A 13,400-nucleotide genomic window follows, 5' to 3' on the forward strand; every position below is an offset into this window, starting at 1 on the left:
AATCCCTCAAATACTTTTCCTTCCCTGCTTTGCATGGTTTAATCCACTCATGTTTTAACTCCCAGATCAATTCTCACTTCCCATGAGCCCTGTCCCAACTTCTCTGATTGGTTAAAGCCCCAATTATACATACTCACATTATGTAACTCTCCTCTATAGGACTTGTCAGAGTCACAAATTTTGTATCATTGTGTAATCATCTGGTTAAAACAAGAGGTCAGAAACCATGTAACATTTTGTTCATCATTTGTCCCCAGTCTTTCTCTCAGGACCTGGCAAATAATAGGTACTAAAAAACTTTGTTAAATGAATAAAATATTGCTAGTGGGAAATATAGGATCAGAAGTCTTTCACTAGTACCTGGTTAATGTGTTCGATATGACAATTGACCTCTGGGTGTTAGATAGTGGGTAGGTTGATCCAGGGATAGGAGGTCTTGAACAATAGCTCTTTACAACAAAATAAAAATAAAAATAAATGCAGGAAACAGACATGAATCACCAATTAACTCATGGAGGTAGAAAATTTTCTTGTTGAGACCAGGCACACTGTCTGGTGTCTGTAATCCCAGCACTTTGGGAGGCCGAGGTGGGCGGCTCACCTGAGGTCAGGAGTTCGAGACCAGCCTGGCCAACATGGTGAAACCCTGTCTCTACTAAAAATACAAAAATTAGCTGAGCATGGTGGCACGCACCAGTAATCCCAGCTATTTGGGAGGCTGACGCACGAGAATCACTTGAACTGGGAGGTGGTTGTGGCAGTGAGCTGAGATCGTGCCATTGCACTCCAGCCTAGGCGACAGAGTGAGACTGTGTCTTAAAACAACAACAACAACAACAACAACAACAACAAAGGAAAAAGAAAAAAAGAAAAAAAAAGAACATTTTCTTGTCAAAATAGTCAGCAATTGCTGATATAGTTGCGGGTGAGCACCTATGTGGAGAAGGACATTTTCATAAAGGTATACATATCCACTTCTAGGATGAAATTTCAGCTGCTGTGGAAGAGGGACACGGAGAGATTAATTCTGGTGTTATGACATCCTAGGAACTTTTTTCAAGTGGGTAAAGGAGTCTTTCAGATAATTTAAGTCAGTATTTGACTTAGGAACAGATGTCTCTGGTGGCTGTATGCTTAAAGGTGTCATGTCACACTTTGGGAGTCCAAGACGAGTGGATCACTTGAGGTCAGGAGTTCGAGACCAGCCTGGCCAACATGGCGAAACCCCGTCTCTACAAAAAATATGAAAAATGAGCTGGGTGTAGTGGCATGCACCTGTAATCTCGGCTACTCAGGAGGCTGAGGCAGGACAATCGCTTGAACCCAGGAGGCAGAGGTTGTAGTGAGCCGGATCGTGCCACTGCACTCCAACTAGGTGACAGAATGAGACTCTGTCTCAAAAAAAAAAGAAAAAAAAAAAAGAAAAAAAAAGATATCATGTCAAATATGAAGCTAACAAAATCCTTGAGAGACAGGACACATTCAACTCTTAAACATTTGATGGTAGCCAGCCAGATAGGTATTATGGAAGAGGCAAAGTACGTGTCTACCCGGTAAATGTTCATCTTGCTAAAGCTGATGTTGCAAACTTTCTCTGCGTCCTGAGGTTGTCCAGAATCTTGGTAGGACATGACTGCATGTAGGCATCTACCTGCCCCTTATACGGGATCTTCTCTATTGGTTACAGCTGAGGATGGATGCATATAAAGATCTATCAAAGATCTAGACAGAATTTTTCCCATGCTAGTACCATTAGTGTAATGCTAGATGCTTTAACAAATAGACCTTCAAACACATAATGTCTCAAACACAGCAGAAGTTTAATTTTCACCCAAATAACAGCACAAGGTGGATATTCTTGTACTGTTGGCAGGTGACTCTCTTCCAATATCATGACTCAGGGACCCAGGCTATAACCATCTCATGGCTCTGCTATGTCTTAGGGCCGTATCATCATCTGCATTCATCCATAGAAGTGGGAAAATAATATGGAAGAGGGTATAAAAGCCTTAGCCTAGAAATGGCACATATCACTTCCTCTCCCATTTAATTGCCTAGAGGAAGTGGCATATATCGGTTCCTCTTCTATTTCATTGCTTGGAATTCAGTCATATGGCTACACTTAGCTCCAAGAAAGACTGGAAAATATGGATTAGCTCTCTGCCCAAGAAGAAGAGAAAATAGATTTGTGTTGAACAGCTAGTAGTATTGAATATGACAACTTTTTACTTTTTCTTCCAACAGAGTTCCAGAGCCCAGTAATTTTGGCTGCTTGCTTCATAAGAAAATAGAACTTTAGGAGCAGTGCCTATTTTGCTGTTTGTGGGCTGAGTTTCTGTCCGCCTTAACTAGTTTAGGTTGCAGTGGATGAAGAGAATTGTCATGGGTGCCAGGCTCTTGTACTTAGAAGGCAACCTTGGTGGTCAATAGCTGACATTCCCACCAGGGATAATTTAACATTTGCTTGTATCATATTCTAAGAAGCAAGCTCATATTCTAAGTCGTATAGTGTAATTCATCTCAATAAATGGGCCACCATCAGTTCAATGTTCAAAATACAATAATTCTTGATTTCATTCTTTCCTCCCCTCCCCACACAAGTCATGTGATTTTTAGCTCCAAAAGACATCTCAGATCTGCCTTTTGCTGTTCATTTACACTGTTACCATTCTAAGCCTCTCTCTCTATTTAGATAGATATAGATATACATATCTGTGTAAACATACTTTTAAGTTTCTATAATTAATAAATTTTAATGGTGAAATTCACCAGACACTTTTCTTCATCTTACCTGACCTCTCTGGTATTTATCACACTTTCCTGAAATTCTTTCTGGCAGGCATTTTTCTCACTCTCCTGAAACTAATCCTGTGGTTTTAACGATATTGTTTTAAATAGGCTTTTCCCTACTTCCTGGCCTTTCTTCTAAGTCTTATTGCAGGCTGTTCTTCCTTTTCCCACCCTTCAAATGTTGATGTTTCCTTTTTCTCTTTTTCTTTATACTTTCCTCAGGTAATCTTATCTATTCCCACTGTTTTTACCTAAAATTTAATTGCTTACAATTCCCACATGTATTTATACTGGTCAGAACTCATTCCTGAGCTTCCAACTCTGACTATACAACTGTCTTTGAAATAGTTCTACCTTTATGTTCTGTAGGTACCTCATTCTGAATATGTCTCCAACTGAATTTATCAGCCTTTCCACCACCAAATGTGCTTTTCCATCTGTCTTAGCTGAGATTACCCAAAATCTGAGCCTGAGATGGAAATTCTTGTTCAAATTTTTTATGGAGAAAATGCTTTCAAGTAAAGAGTGAGGGAAGTAGGATAGGACAGGGTAAAAGTTAAGCAAACATTTGATTTCAGGTGGAAACTAGCAATAGTATGATCTTATGGGGAAGTGCTGGAGTACAAGTTATACCATGAATCTTACCTTGAGGCTAGGAAGTTGGACTTTTGTACTGTCCTCAGTGAGTAAATTATTGCCTGAGGCCTGTGGGTGGGACCTAACCTCTCAGGTAAGGTGGCTCACCATTAATTTGTGCTCTAGGACAGTTTTTTTTTTTTTTTTTTTTTTTTTTTTTTTTTTTAATGGAGCAACTATGAGTTATCAGTCAACAGTCACAGCCGTTGGGGGATGCATGGTTAAAGGCTTATGTATAGGGCACCAACATATCCACTATTACCTCATCCCTGAATTCCCTATATTAATATGTAGCACCACTGTCTACCCAGGTATCCAAGTAAAAATCTGGGAGTGATCATAGAGTCTTTTTTCCCCTCTCTCATCCCTCATTTAAATAGTAATAATAATAAATGATAATTATTGAGTGCCCACAGTATAAATTTCAAATTCCATAGCATGGTTCATAAAGTCCCATGGGATGTGGCTCCTGTCTGTTTCTCCAGTCTAGTATTTAATATTCTCTTCCTTACACTCCATTCTGACCACCTAAACCTGTTGTGGATTTCTCAACATAATGTGCTATCACTCTCAACCCCTCTCATCATGTCATCATCACCTGGTCAACTCTTACTTGTCCTTTGAGAGAGTCCACATGTTACCTCCTTAGGGAAGCCTTCTCTGACTACCCTAGGGTGAATTAGATACTTAACATTTGAGCTCTCACAGCATCCCATGCCCCCATTTTTCAGAACACATTTCACAATGAAATACAATTGTTGGATTACTTGCCTATCACCCTTCATTGAATGTAAGCTTTTTCAGGACAGTGATGTTACCTTGTTTGTCTCTTTCTCTAGCATGCATTCCAGTGTCTTGGATGTTGTGAGCATGCACTAAATGCTTCTCACATTAGTGAAATAAAATGAATGAATGCAAAGAGAAAGTATGGCCAAAATTCTAAATGTTTCTTCTGAAAAAAATTGTATAAGCTCTGGCCTGATGTTTATATAGGGAAACTATTTTAATAGGTGCTAGGTAGATGAGTATTCATAGAAAGACAATCTATTCTACATTTTATTGTATCATCTCTCTTTAGTCCTCTTGAGCCACTGAGCTCCATTCCAGAAAGTCCCAAAGGAATCAAGGAGAAATCTGCAGCTTCAGTTTCACTTATAATTATGCTAAAAGAGATCCCTTTCTGAAATTTTCCCCTTTGGCCATTAAATTTGTTTTCTATTGCTGCTGTAACAAATTAGTGCAAACTTAGTGGCTTAAAACATCACTGATTTATTATCCCACAGTTCTGTAGATCAGCAGTCAATGCCGACTCAGCTGGGTGTTTTGCTTGGCATCTCAAAACTCCAAAGTCAAGGTGTCAGTTGCACTGTGCTCTTATCTGGAGACCTGTGGCAGGGGTCAGGGCTGGGGTGAGGAGGAACCACTTCTAGGTTCTTTCAGGTTGCCTGCAGAATTCAGTTCAGTGGGGTCACAGGATCGATATATTAGTCCATTATCATGCTGCTAATAAAGACATACCTGAGACTGGGTAATTTATAAAGGAAAGAAGTTTAATGAACTCACACTTCCACATGGCTGGAGAGGGCTCACAATCATAGCGGAGGGTGAAGGAGAAGCAAGACACATTTTACATGGTGGCAGGCAAGATGATGTGTGCAGGGGAACTCCCCTTTATAAAACCATCAGATCTTGTGAAACTTATTCACTATCATGAGGACAGCATGGGAAAGACCTGTCCCCATGATTCAATTACCTCCCAGTGGGTCCCTCTCACAGTATGTGGGAATTATGGGAACTACAGCTCAAGATGAGATTTGGGTGGGGACACAGCAAAACCGTATTAATTGAGGTCCCCACTTTCTTGCTGGGTGTCAGCTGAGGGTGGTTACCAGCTTCTAGAGGCTGCTCACGTTCTTTGGCTTATAGCCTCCTTCCCCCCATCTTCAAAGCCAACAATGGCCTGTTGAGTCCTCATATTTTGAATCTCTCTGACTTATCTTCTACAGTCTTCTTTTGAAGCTTTTATGGGCTCATGTGATTAGATTAGTCTCACCCTGATAATCTCCTTTTTGTTGTATAACAAAACACAATCACAGGAGTAACACTAGGGGTTGGAGATCATGGGAGTCAAAATTCTGTCAACCACACAACCAATCATAAGAAGGGTCAAAAGAAAGTTATGTGCCCTCAACTCTGGTCCCCAGTTGAGACAGGACAGCTGTGACTCTCATTTCTCTCTCTCATTTCCAGATGAAGGACTTGCGTCATGAGAATATTAACCCTTTATTGGGTTTCTTCTATGATTCGGGGATGTTTGCCATTGTGACAGAATTCTGTTCCCGAGGGAGCCTAGAAGACATACTGACAAACCAAGATGTGAAACTCGACTGGATGTTTAAATCATCACTCCTGCTGGATCTCATAAAGGTTAATGGGAAGACTGAGGAAATCTTGGATTTTCTCTGTAGATTAGAACTTTAATGTTTTGGGATATTTTATCTTCCTTAGATTGTTGTGATCATTTCACTCCTTTCTGTATTAGTCCATATTCATGCTGCTGATAAAGACATATCTGAGACTGGGAAGAAAAAGATGTTTAATTGGACTTACAGTTCCACATGGCTGGGGAGGCCTCAGAATCATGGCAGGAGGTGAAAGGCACTTCTTATATGGTGGTGGCAAGAGAAAATGAGGAAGAAGCAAAAGTGGAAACCCCTGCCAAACCCATCAGATTTCATGAGACTTATTCACTATCATGAGAATAGCACAGAAAAGACCAGCCCTCACGATTCAATTACCTCCCCCTGGGTCTCTCTCACAACATGTGGGAATTCTGGGAGATACAATTCGAGTTGAGATTTGGGTGGGGACACAGCCAAACCACATCACTCCATCCCTGGCCCCTCCAAATCTCATGTCCTCACATTTCAAAACCAATCATGCCTTCCCGATAGTCCCCCAAAGTCTTAACTCATTTCAACATTAACCCAAAAGTCCACAGTCCAAAGTCTCATCTGAGACAAGGCAAGTCCCTTTTGCCTATGAGCCTGCAAAATCAAAAGCAAGCTAGTTACTTCCTAGATACAATGGGGGTACAGGTATTAGGTAAATACAGCTGTTCTAAATGGGAAAAATTGGCCAATACCAAGGGGTTACAGGGCCCATGAAAGTCCGAAATCCAGTGGGGCAGTCAAATTTTAAAGCTCCAAAATGATCTCCTTTGACTTCAGGTCTCACATCCAGGTCACGCTGATGCAAGAGGTGGGTTTCCATGGTCTTGGGCAGCTCTGCCCCTGTGGCTTTGCAGGGTACAGCCTCCCTTCTGGCTGCTTTCATGGGCTGGCATTGAGTGTCTGTGGCTTTTCCAGTTGTACAGTGCAAACTGTTGGTGGATCTACCATTCTGGGGTCTGGAGGATGGTGGCCCTCTTCTCACAGCTCCACTAGGCAGTGCCCCAGTAGGAACTCTTTGTGGGGGTCTGACCCCACATTTCCCTTCCACAGTGCCCTAGCAGAGGTTCTCCATGAGGGTCCTGCTCCTGCAGCAAACTTTTGCCTGGGCATCCAGGCATTCCCATATATCTTCTGAAATCTAGGCGGAGGTTCCCAAACCTCAGTTCCTGACTTCTGTGCACCTGCAGGCTCCACACCACATGGAAGTTGCCAAGGCTTGGGGCTTCTGCCCTCTGAAGCCACAGCCCAAGCTTTATGTTGGCCCCTTTCAGCCATGGCTGGAGCAGCTGGGACACAGGGAACCAAGTCCCTAGGCTGCACACAGCATGGGGACCCTGGGCCCAGCCCACGAAACCACTTTTTCCTCCTGGGCCTACAGGCTTGTGATGGGAGGGGCTGCCATGAAGGTCTCTGATGTGGCCTGGAGACATGTTCCCCATGGTCTTGTGGATTAACATTAGGTTCCTTGCTACTCATGCAGATTTCTGCAGCCAGCTTGAATTTCTCCTCAAAAAATAGGTTTTGCTTTTCTACTGCATTGTCAGGCTGCAAATTTTCTAAACTTTTATGCTGTGTTTCCCTTTTAAAACAATGCTTTTAACAGCACCCAAGTCACCTTTTGAATGCTTTGCTGCTTAGAAATTTCTTCTGCCAGATACCCTAAATCATCTCTCTCAAGTTCAAAGTTCCACAAATCTCTAGGGCAGGGGCAAAATGCCACTAGTGTCTTTGCTAAAACATAACAAGAGTCACCTTTGTTCCAGTTCCCAACAAATTACTCATCTCCATCTGAGACTACTTCAGCCTGGACCTTATTGTTCATCTCACTATCAGCGTTTTTGTCAAAGCCATTCAACAGGTCTCTAGGAGGATCCAAACTTTCCCAAATTTTCCTGTCTTCTTCTGAGCCCTCCAAACTGTTCCAACCTCTGGCTGTTACCTAGTTCCAAAGTCGCTTCCACATTTTTGAGTATCTTTTCAGCAATGCCCCACTCCCAGTACCAACTTACTATATTAGTCCATTTTCATGCTGCTGATAAAGACATACCCAAGATTGGGAATAAAAAGAGGTTTAATTGGACTTACAGTTGCACATGGCTGTGGAGGCCTCAGGTTCATGATGGGAGGCAAAAGGCACTTCTTACATGGTAGCAGGAAGAGAAAATGAGGAAGAAGCAAAAGTGGAAACCTTTGATAAACTCATCAGATCTCATGAGACTTATTCACTATCATGAGAATAGCATGGAAAAGACCAGCCCCCACGATTCAATTACATTCCCCTGGGTCCCTCCCACAATGCATGGGAATTCTGGAAAATACAATTCAAGTTGAGATATGGGTAGGGACCCAGTGAAACCATATCACTTTCCTTCCCAAGTTTTGCCCCCACCACACTTCTCACAGTTCTTTTGTCCATATCTGTTATATGATACAGATACAGAAAAGGTTTACCTGTCCTCTCCCCAACTTGAGGTCCAGATTTTTCTTTACTTCCTGTTGTCATTGAGCACTCTTCTGCCTTAAGCCGTCCTTTCTTTCATCCAATTTCTCTGCTTTGTGGATGTGAGAAAGTGCTCATTCCCAGATTATTTGGTGCTACTTAGCTCTACCTCCTAGTTTTCACCCTTCTAAATGGTGGCTCAGTCTAGAACTAGGTGACAGGTCTTTACACACCATGGCTGTGTATGTGGAACTCAGTGCCACTGGAAAACCAAAAGACCAGTGGATCTATCAAGGATCACCTTTATTCTCTGAGCCAAAGACTCCTGACAGCCAAGGTAGGGTTCATAGATGAGTCCCATGGAGGAGTTTTTGGGGATCCCATGAATGCCACGGAATGATATGCAAATTGTGTATATGTGCATTTTTTACAGGGCTGATCTGCATAATCAATGACTTTTTGGGCTTCTTGCATATTGATCATAGTCTTGATCTTTTTCTGCTAGCCTAATCCTTTTTCAGGGGCCTTGAAAGGGAAAGACATTCTCTCATGCCAATTCCCTTTAAGATAGGTGTGATTAGCCTCCTTTTACAGAGACTCAGGGAGGCTAAATGAGGTACACGTTGTTATAGAGTGTCTGGCACATATAGTAGGTACTCAATAAATATTTCTCAGCCAACTATTAGGTGGTGGAGCTGATAATAAAATCCAAATCTCCTGATTCTTATTCTAGTACTTTTTCTGCTCACACTGTAAGCTAAGCCCAGTGAGTTAAGGGAGGAGCCTCTAAATGACAATCCTCTCAAGGCCATGATAAATGAAAAGCAACCGTTAGACAACATGGGGGAAATCTTGCCCACTGTAGACTCTACTCAGAAGTACTGAAGAGTGCAGACTATCCAAGAGCACAGGGTGAAAATAATTCCAAGTACAAAGGGATGTCACACTGCAAAAGAGACAGATACTTAAAAGGACTTTTAGCAAACAAAGTTCTGAAATGACTGGACTAGAATATAAATGTATGTATATGCAGAATGAATAAATCCATCTGAATGAGAGTCCTGGTCACATTTGAATACCTTGTGAAGGTTGCCAAGCAAGTGCAGAGATCAGTACTAGACAGCTTTCTTCTTTCTGGTTGCCTATTTTTAACTATAAAAATAATATATAAGATGTAAAACTCAAATGATATATATTGGAAAAATACATCTACTCAACCCTCTTTCTTCATACTCCCCCTCAAAGTTAACTACTGCTAACAATTTGGCAACCACCTTGTAATTAATTTCATGTGTATTTATATGCATTATAGCATTATAGATGACTTTTTTGTTTGTTAAATATACATGCTGTCACATAGTTCTGCAATTACTATATTTCACTTACTTGATGGCTTAGAGTTGTTTCTATGTCAGCTACATACAGGTCTATCTTATTCTTTTTAAGTGCTGTAGAATATTCCCTAGTGTGAATGTATCACACTCTAGCCAGTCCCTTATTGATATTTAGTGCATTTCTAATTATATACTATTATAAAAGCAAAGCTACAACAAGCCATCTTATCTTTGTCTCTTTGTGTATACATGCAAGCATTTCTCTGGAGGAGAGGTACAATGCCTGGATCATAGGGTACATATAGTTTAAATTTTGATAATTTTGATAGCTATTGCCAAACTGCCCATGCACAAGTTTGTCCCAGTTTCCATTCTTGCCAATAATGGGTGAGAGTGGGTTAGAACTTCTGGGGGAAATTCTCCAAATTCCTGGCAATTATATGAATATGGATGTATTCTGTATCTGAAATGTTAATAAATCTCCTAGTAACACGTAATTCTCTGTACACACAAGATAACATTCTTCACCAAAACATAAAATTTTGGAGCTACAAGGGATCTGAAAACTGACTCATGTCAAAGGTTTACTTTGCCTGCATAGAAGAGAAAAAAGCTGAGTTCTGGATCATCATAACTCATGCCATTAACAGTCTAAGAAATTGGTGTTAAAAGCACAAAATAGTTAAATGAGTTGCTAAATAAATCCTGTTGTGTCATCTACAGGGCATGAAGTACTTACACCACAGAGAGTTTGTTCATGGGAGGCTAAAGTCTCGAAACTGTGTGGTAGATGGGCGTTTTGTACTAAAAGTGACAGATTATGGCTTTAACGACATCTTAGAAATGCTGAGACTCTCTGAAGGGGAATCTTGTGTGGAAGGTAAGCAATGAATTGTACCCTTCTGATGCACACGAGGTAACTCCAAAGTTCAAATGAAAATATGCACTGAATTAAAGCCTCAGGCTGATTTCAACTCTCCACTTTTGTTGAAAATCCAGACTCATTTCCAAGCTAAGGGACTTGAATGAAGTAGGCCCGCTGTAACTTCGGCCCAGCCTGGCTTTCTGAACAAAGCCAGTGTAATAATGTTCAGTTCCTGCTGTGGCAGGATTAGGCTGTATTGTTTGGAGACCCCAGCAGTCCCTGGAAAAACTTGCTGAGCACTAGGCACACAGTAGGTGCTCAATAAATACTTGTCAAGTTGAATGGAGGGTAATTTGGAAGCTGGACCCCCACAAAGTACATTTTAGAATGGGATGTCACTAGAGCATACCAGCACTGTCTCTGTCAGAGAGGAAGAATTGAGGAGTGATCTCTCAGCAAATAAATGCTCTATGGGTTATGTGGGAAGGCTTCAGGCAGAACTGTGGCCTTCTAGCGAATAAGTAGCCATGCCTGTCTCAAAGTCAAATAAAAATATAGAGACAAATCTTTAAATGAAACATTTTATTTGGGAAAACAGTATTTCAATTTGTGGCATGCACATAGACCAGGGGGTGGTCCTTGGTATGTCCAAAGAACACAGAAAAGTTGGGGGTTCTATTGGAAAGAGAAATGTTATATATGTTTTTTAAAGAAAACTCATTGACACTACCAAAGTTTTGGGGAGCAGGAAAGCTCCGATTGGTAAGTGATGGCCGTAGGTAAAACTAGTCTTAGAGTCATGGAAGTTTGTTTCATCAGCTACTAGGTAAAACTGATATTAAGATTATAGAAGGTCATTTCGGCATCTGGCTTGCAAGATTATCCCTGGGCAGACACTTGTACCCCAAGTGCTTTTCTTTTTCTCCTGTGGTTTCTGGACTCCAATTAAATTGGATGTAATAAGATAACTCCAGTTCATATCATCAATGTTCACACCAACAATGTCCATTTTGTGTTTTTGTCTTCTGTCTAGTGCACCAGTGGTAGCACTAAACAATGCCTGTAGGAGTCATAACAGATCAAAGAAATAGGAGAAATCTGAGATGGGGGGTGGGTGGGTGAGAACCACGGAGGAATGAGCAGACAGATGAGAGAGAGAAAGAGGAAAAAAGAAAGAGAACAAACATGATGAAATACATATAGGAAATGTGGGCATTAAATGTTTTAACCAATATTGCAAGCATAAAGAAGAGAGATAGTGACACAAAAAGACAGAAAAGCAAACAGCCCCAAAAAGACAGAGAGAGAGAGAGAGAGAGAGATGCAAAACTACATCATATATCCATATTCTTAAAATTATCTTTGGCATAAGTTTTTAAACTGCTGACTTTACTACATAAAAGAAAAGAAGAATGAAAGACACATAGAGAGGGAGACACCCATGCATAGACAGAGAATCCAGTCATTGGTGGTATCATCTTTGCTCTTTATAAGACTTGTGGGTTATTAAATTTAGGGAGTCGTCTAGTCCAATTCCCTCCTTTTACAGATGAGACAATTGAAACTCATGATTTCCTCCAAACCTGCAGTGACTTAGCAGCAGTTCTAGGACTTCAAATTCAGATTTTCTGAAGTGTGACCCCTATCCTGTAGACATGGCAAGTACTTAGCATTCTGTCAAAATCAATTCTCTATAAAACACAATACCTTGGGAGGCCGAGGCGGGCAGATCACGAGGTCAGGAGCTTGAGACCAGCCTGGCCAGCATGGTGAAACCCCATCTCTACTAAAAATACAAAAATTAGCCAGGCATGGTGGCACGCGTCTGTTATCCTAGCTACTTGGGAGGCTAAGGAAGGAGAATCGCTTGAGCCCGGGAGGTGGAGGTTGCAGTGAGCCAAGACTGTGCCACTGCACTCCAGCCTGGGTGACAGAATGAGACTCTGTCTCAAAAACAAACAAACAAACAAACAACAATGCCTAGCTTCTCAGAGTTCCGTTTAATTTCCAGATTGGCAGCTTTGAAACTTAAGAAAATCTAGTCTTAAGGTGGGTAAAAGATAGCTGCAGGACTCTCTTTTCTGGTTTTGTGCTTTTGAGGGGACTATGTCTGTCTGTCTCTGTCTCTGTCTCTCCCTATTATCATTTTACTCCATTCTCCAAATTGCAGTGGCAGTATGGATGGTCAGTCCATTCCTCACACACTGCAGCCAGAAGGAGCTTTCTAAACCACAAATCTGATCATGTTACAGCTGTGCCTAAATCTATTGAATGGCTTCCCATTGCTCTAAGGATAAATTTCAAATTCCTTTACATGGCTTACGAGCTGAGCCCCGCATGGCCTGGAACTTGCTGACCTCCCATACTAACCACTCCCCCTCTGTCTTTATGCTCTGGCCATGCTGAACTCCTTCTAGTTGTTTATTTACCCCAGGCTGTCTCTTACTACCAAATCTCCACACAAGCTGTGTCCTCTGCCTGGGACACTCTTCTCTTCCCACTCTTGCATATACTCTTCTGGGTCTGGCTAAATTCTACTCCTTCTTCAGCATTCAACTTAAGTACCACTGCCTCAAGAGGCTTTCCATGACCCCTATGCTGGGCTAGGTTACCCTCTTTATGATCCTTCAGGGCCCTGAACTTTGTTGTGAGACCATAGTCCATTAGCATTACTCATTCAATTAGCCTTCTCTCCCCCCACCCAAACTACAAGCTCTGTGGGGGCAGGAAACAGGTTTGCCTCTCTCAGTGCCTTTCATAGTTCCTGATAGAATATTTGTTGAATCAACAGAACAACAAAATAAAATGAAATAAAAGAACTTGTCTCCCTACCTTAGATGATGAGGCTAAAAGAATCTTATAATTGAAAGGCCATTGGATGT

At 41.4% G+C, this 13,400-nt stretch overlaps 1 protein-coding gene across 1 annotated transcript in view; it reads left to right on the top strand.

Annotated features, from left to right (window-relative positions):
• The window catches only part of GUCY2F (guanylate cyclase 2F, retinal), a 99,960-nt gene that overhangs the window by 57,684 nt on the left and 28,876 nt on the right, over positions 1 to 13,400 (top strand). The window contains exons 8-9 of the mRNA XM_007992542.3: positions 5,677 to 5,853; positions 10,377 to 10,533. Coding sequence (XP_007990733.3) covers positions 5,677 to 5,853; positions 10,377 to 10,533 — 334 coding nt within the window. The remainder of the gene's footprint in view (positions 1 to 5,676; positions 5,854 to 10,376; positions 10,534 to 13,400) is intronic.

The sequence above is a fragment of the Chlorocebus sabaeus genome, chromosome X, assembly GCF_047675955.1.
Source record: "Chlorocebus sabaeus isolate Y175 chromosome X, mChlSab1.0.hap1, whole genome shotgun sequence".
Lineage (NCBI taxonomy): Eukaryota > Metazoa > Chordata > Mammalia > Primates > Cercopithecidae > Chlorocebus > Chlorocebus sabaeus.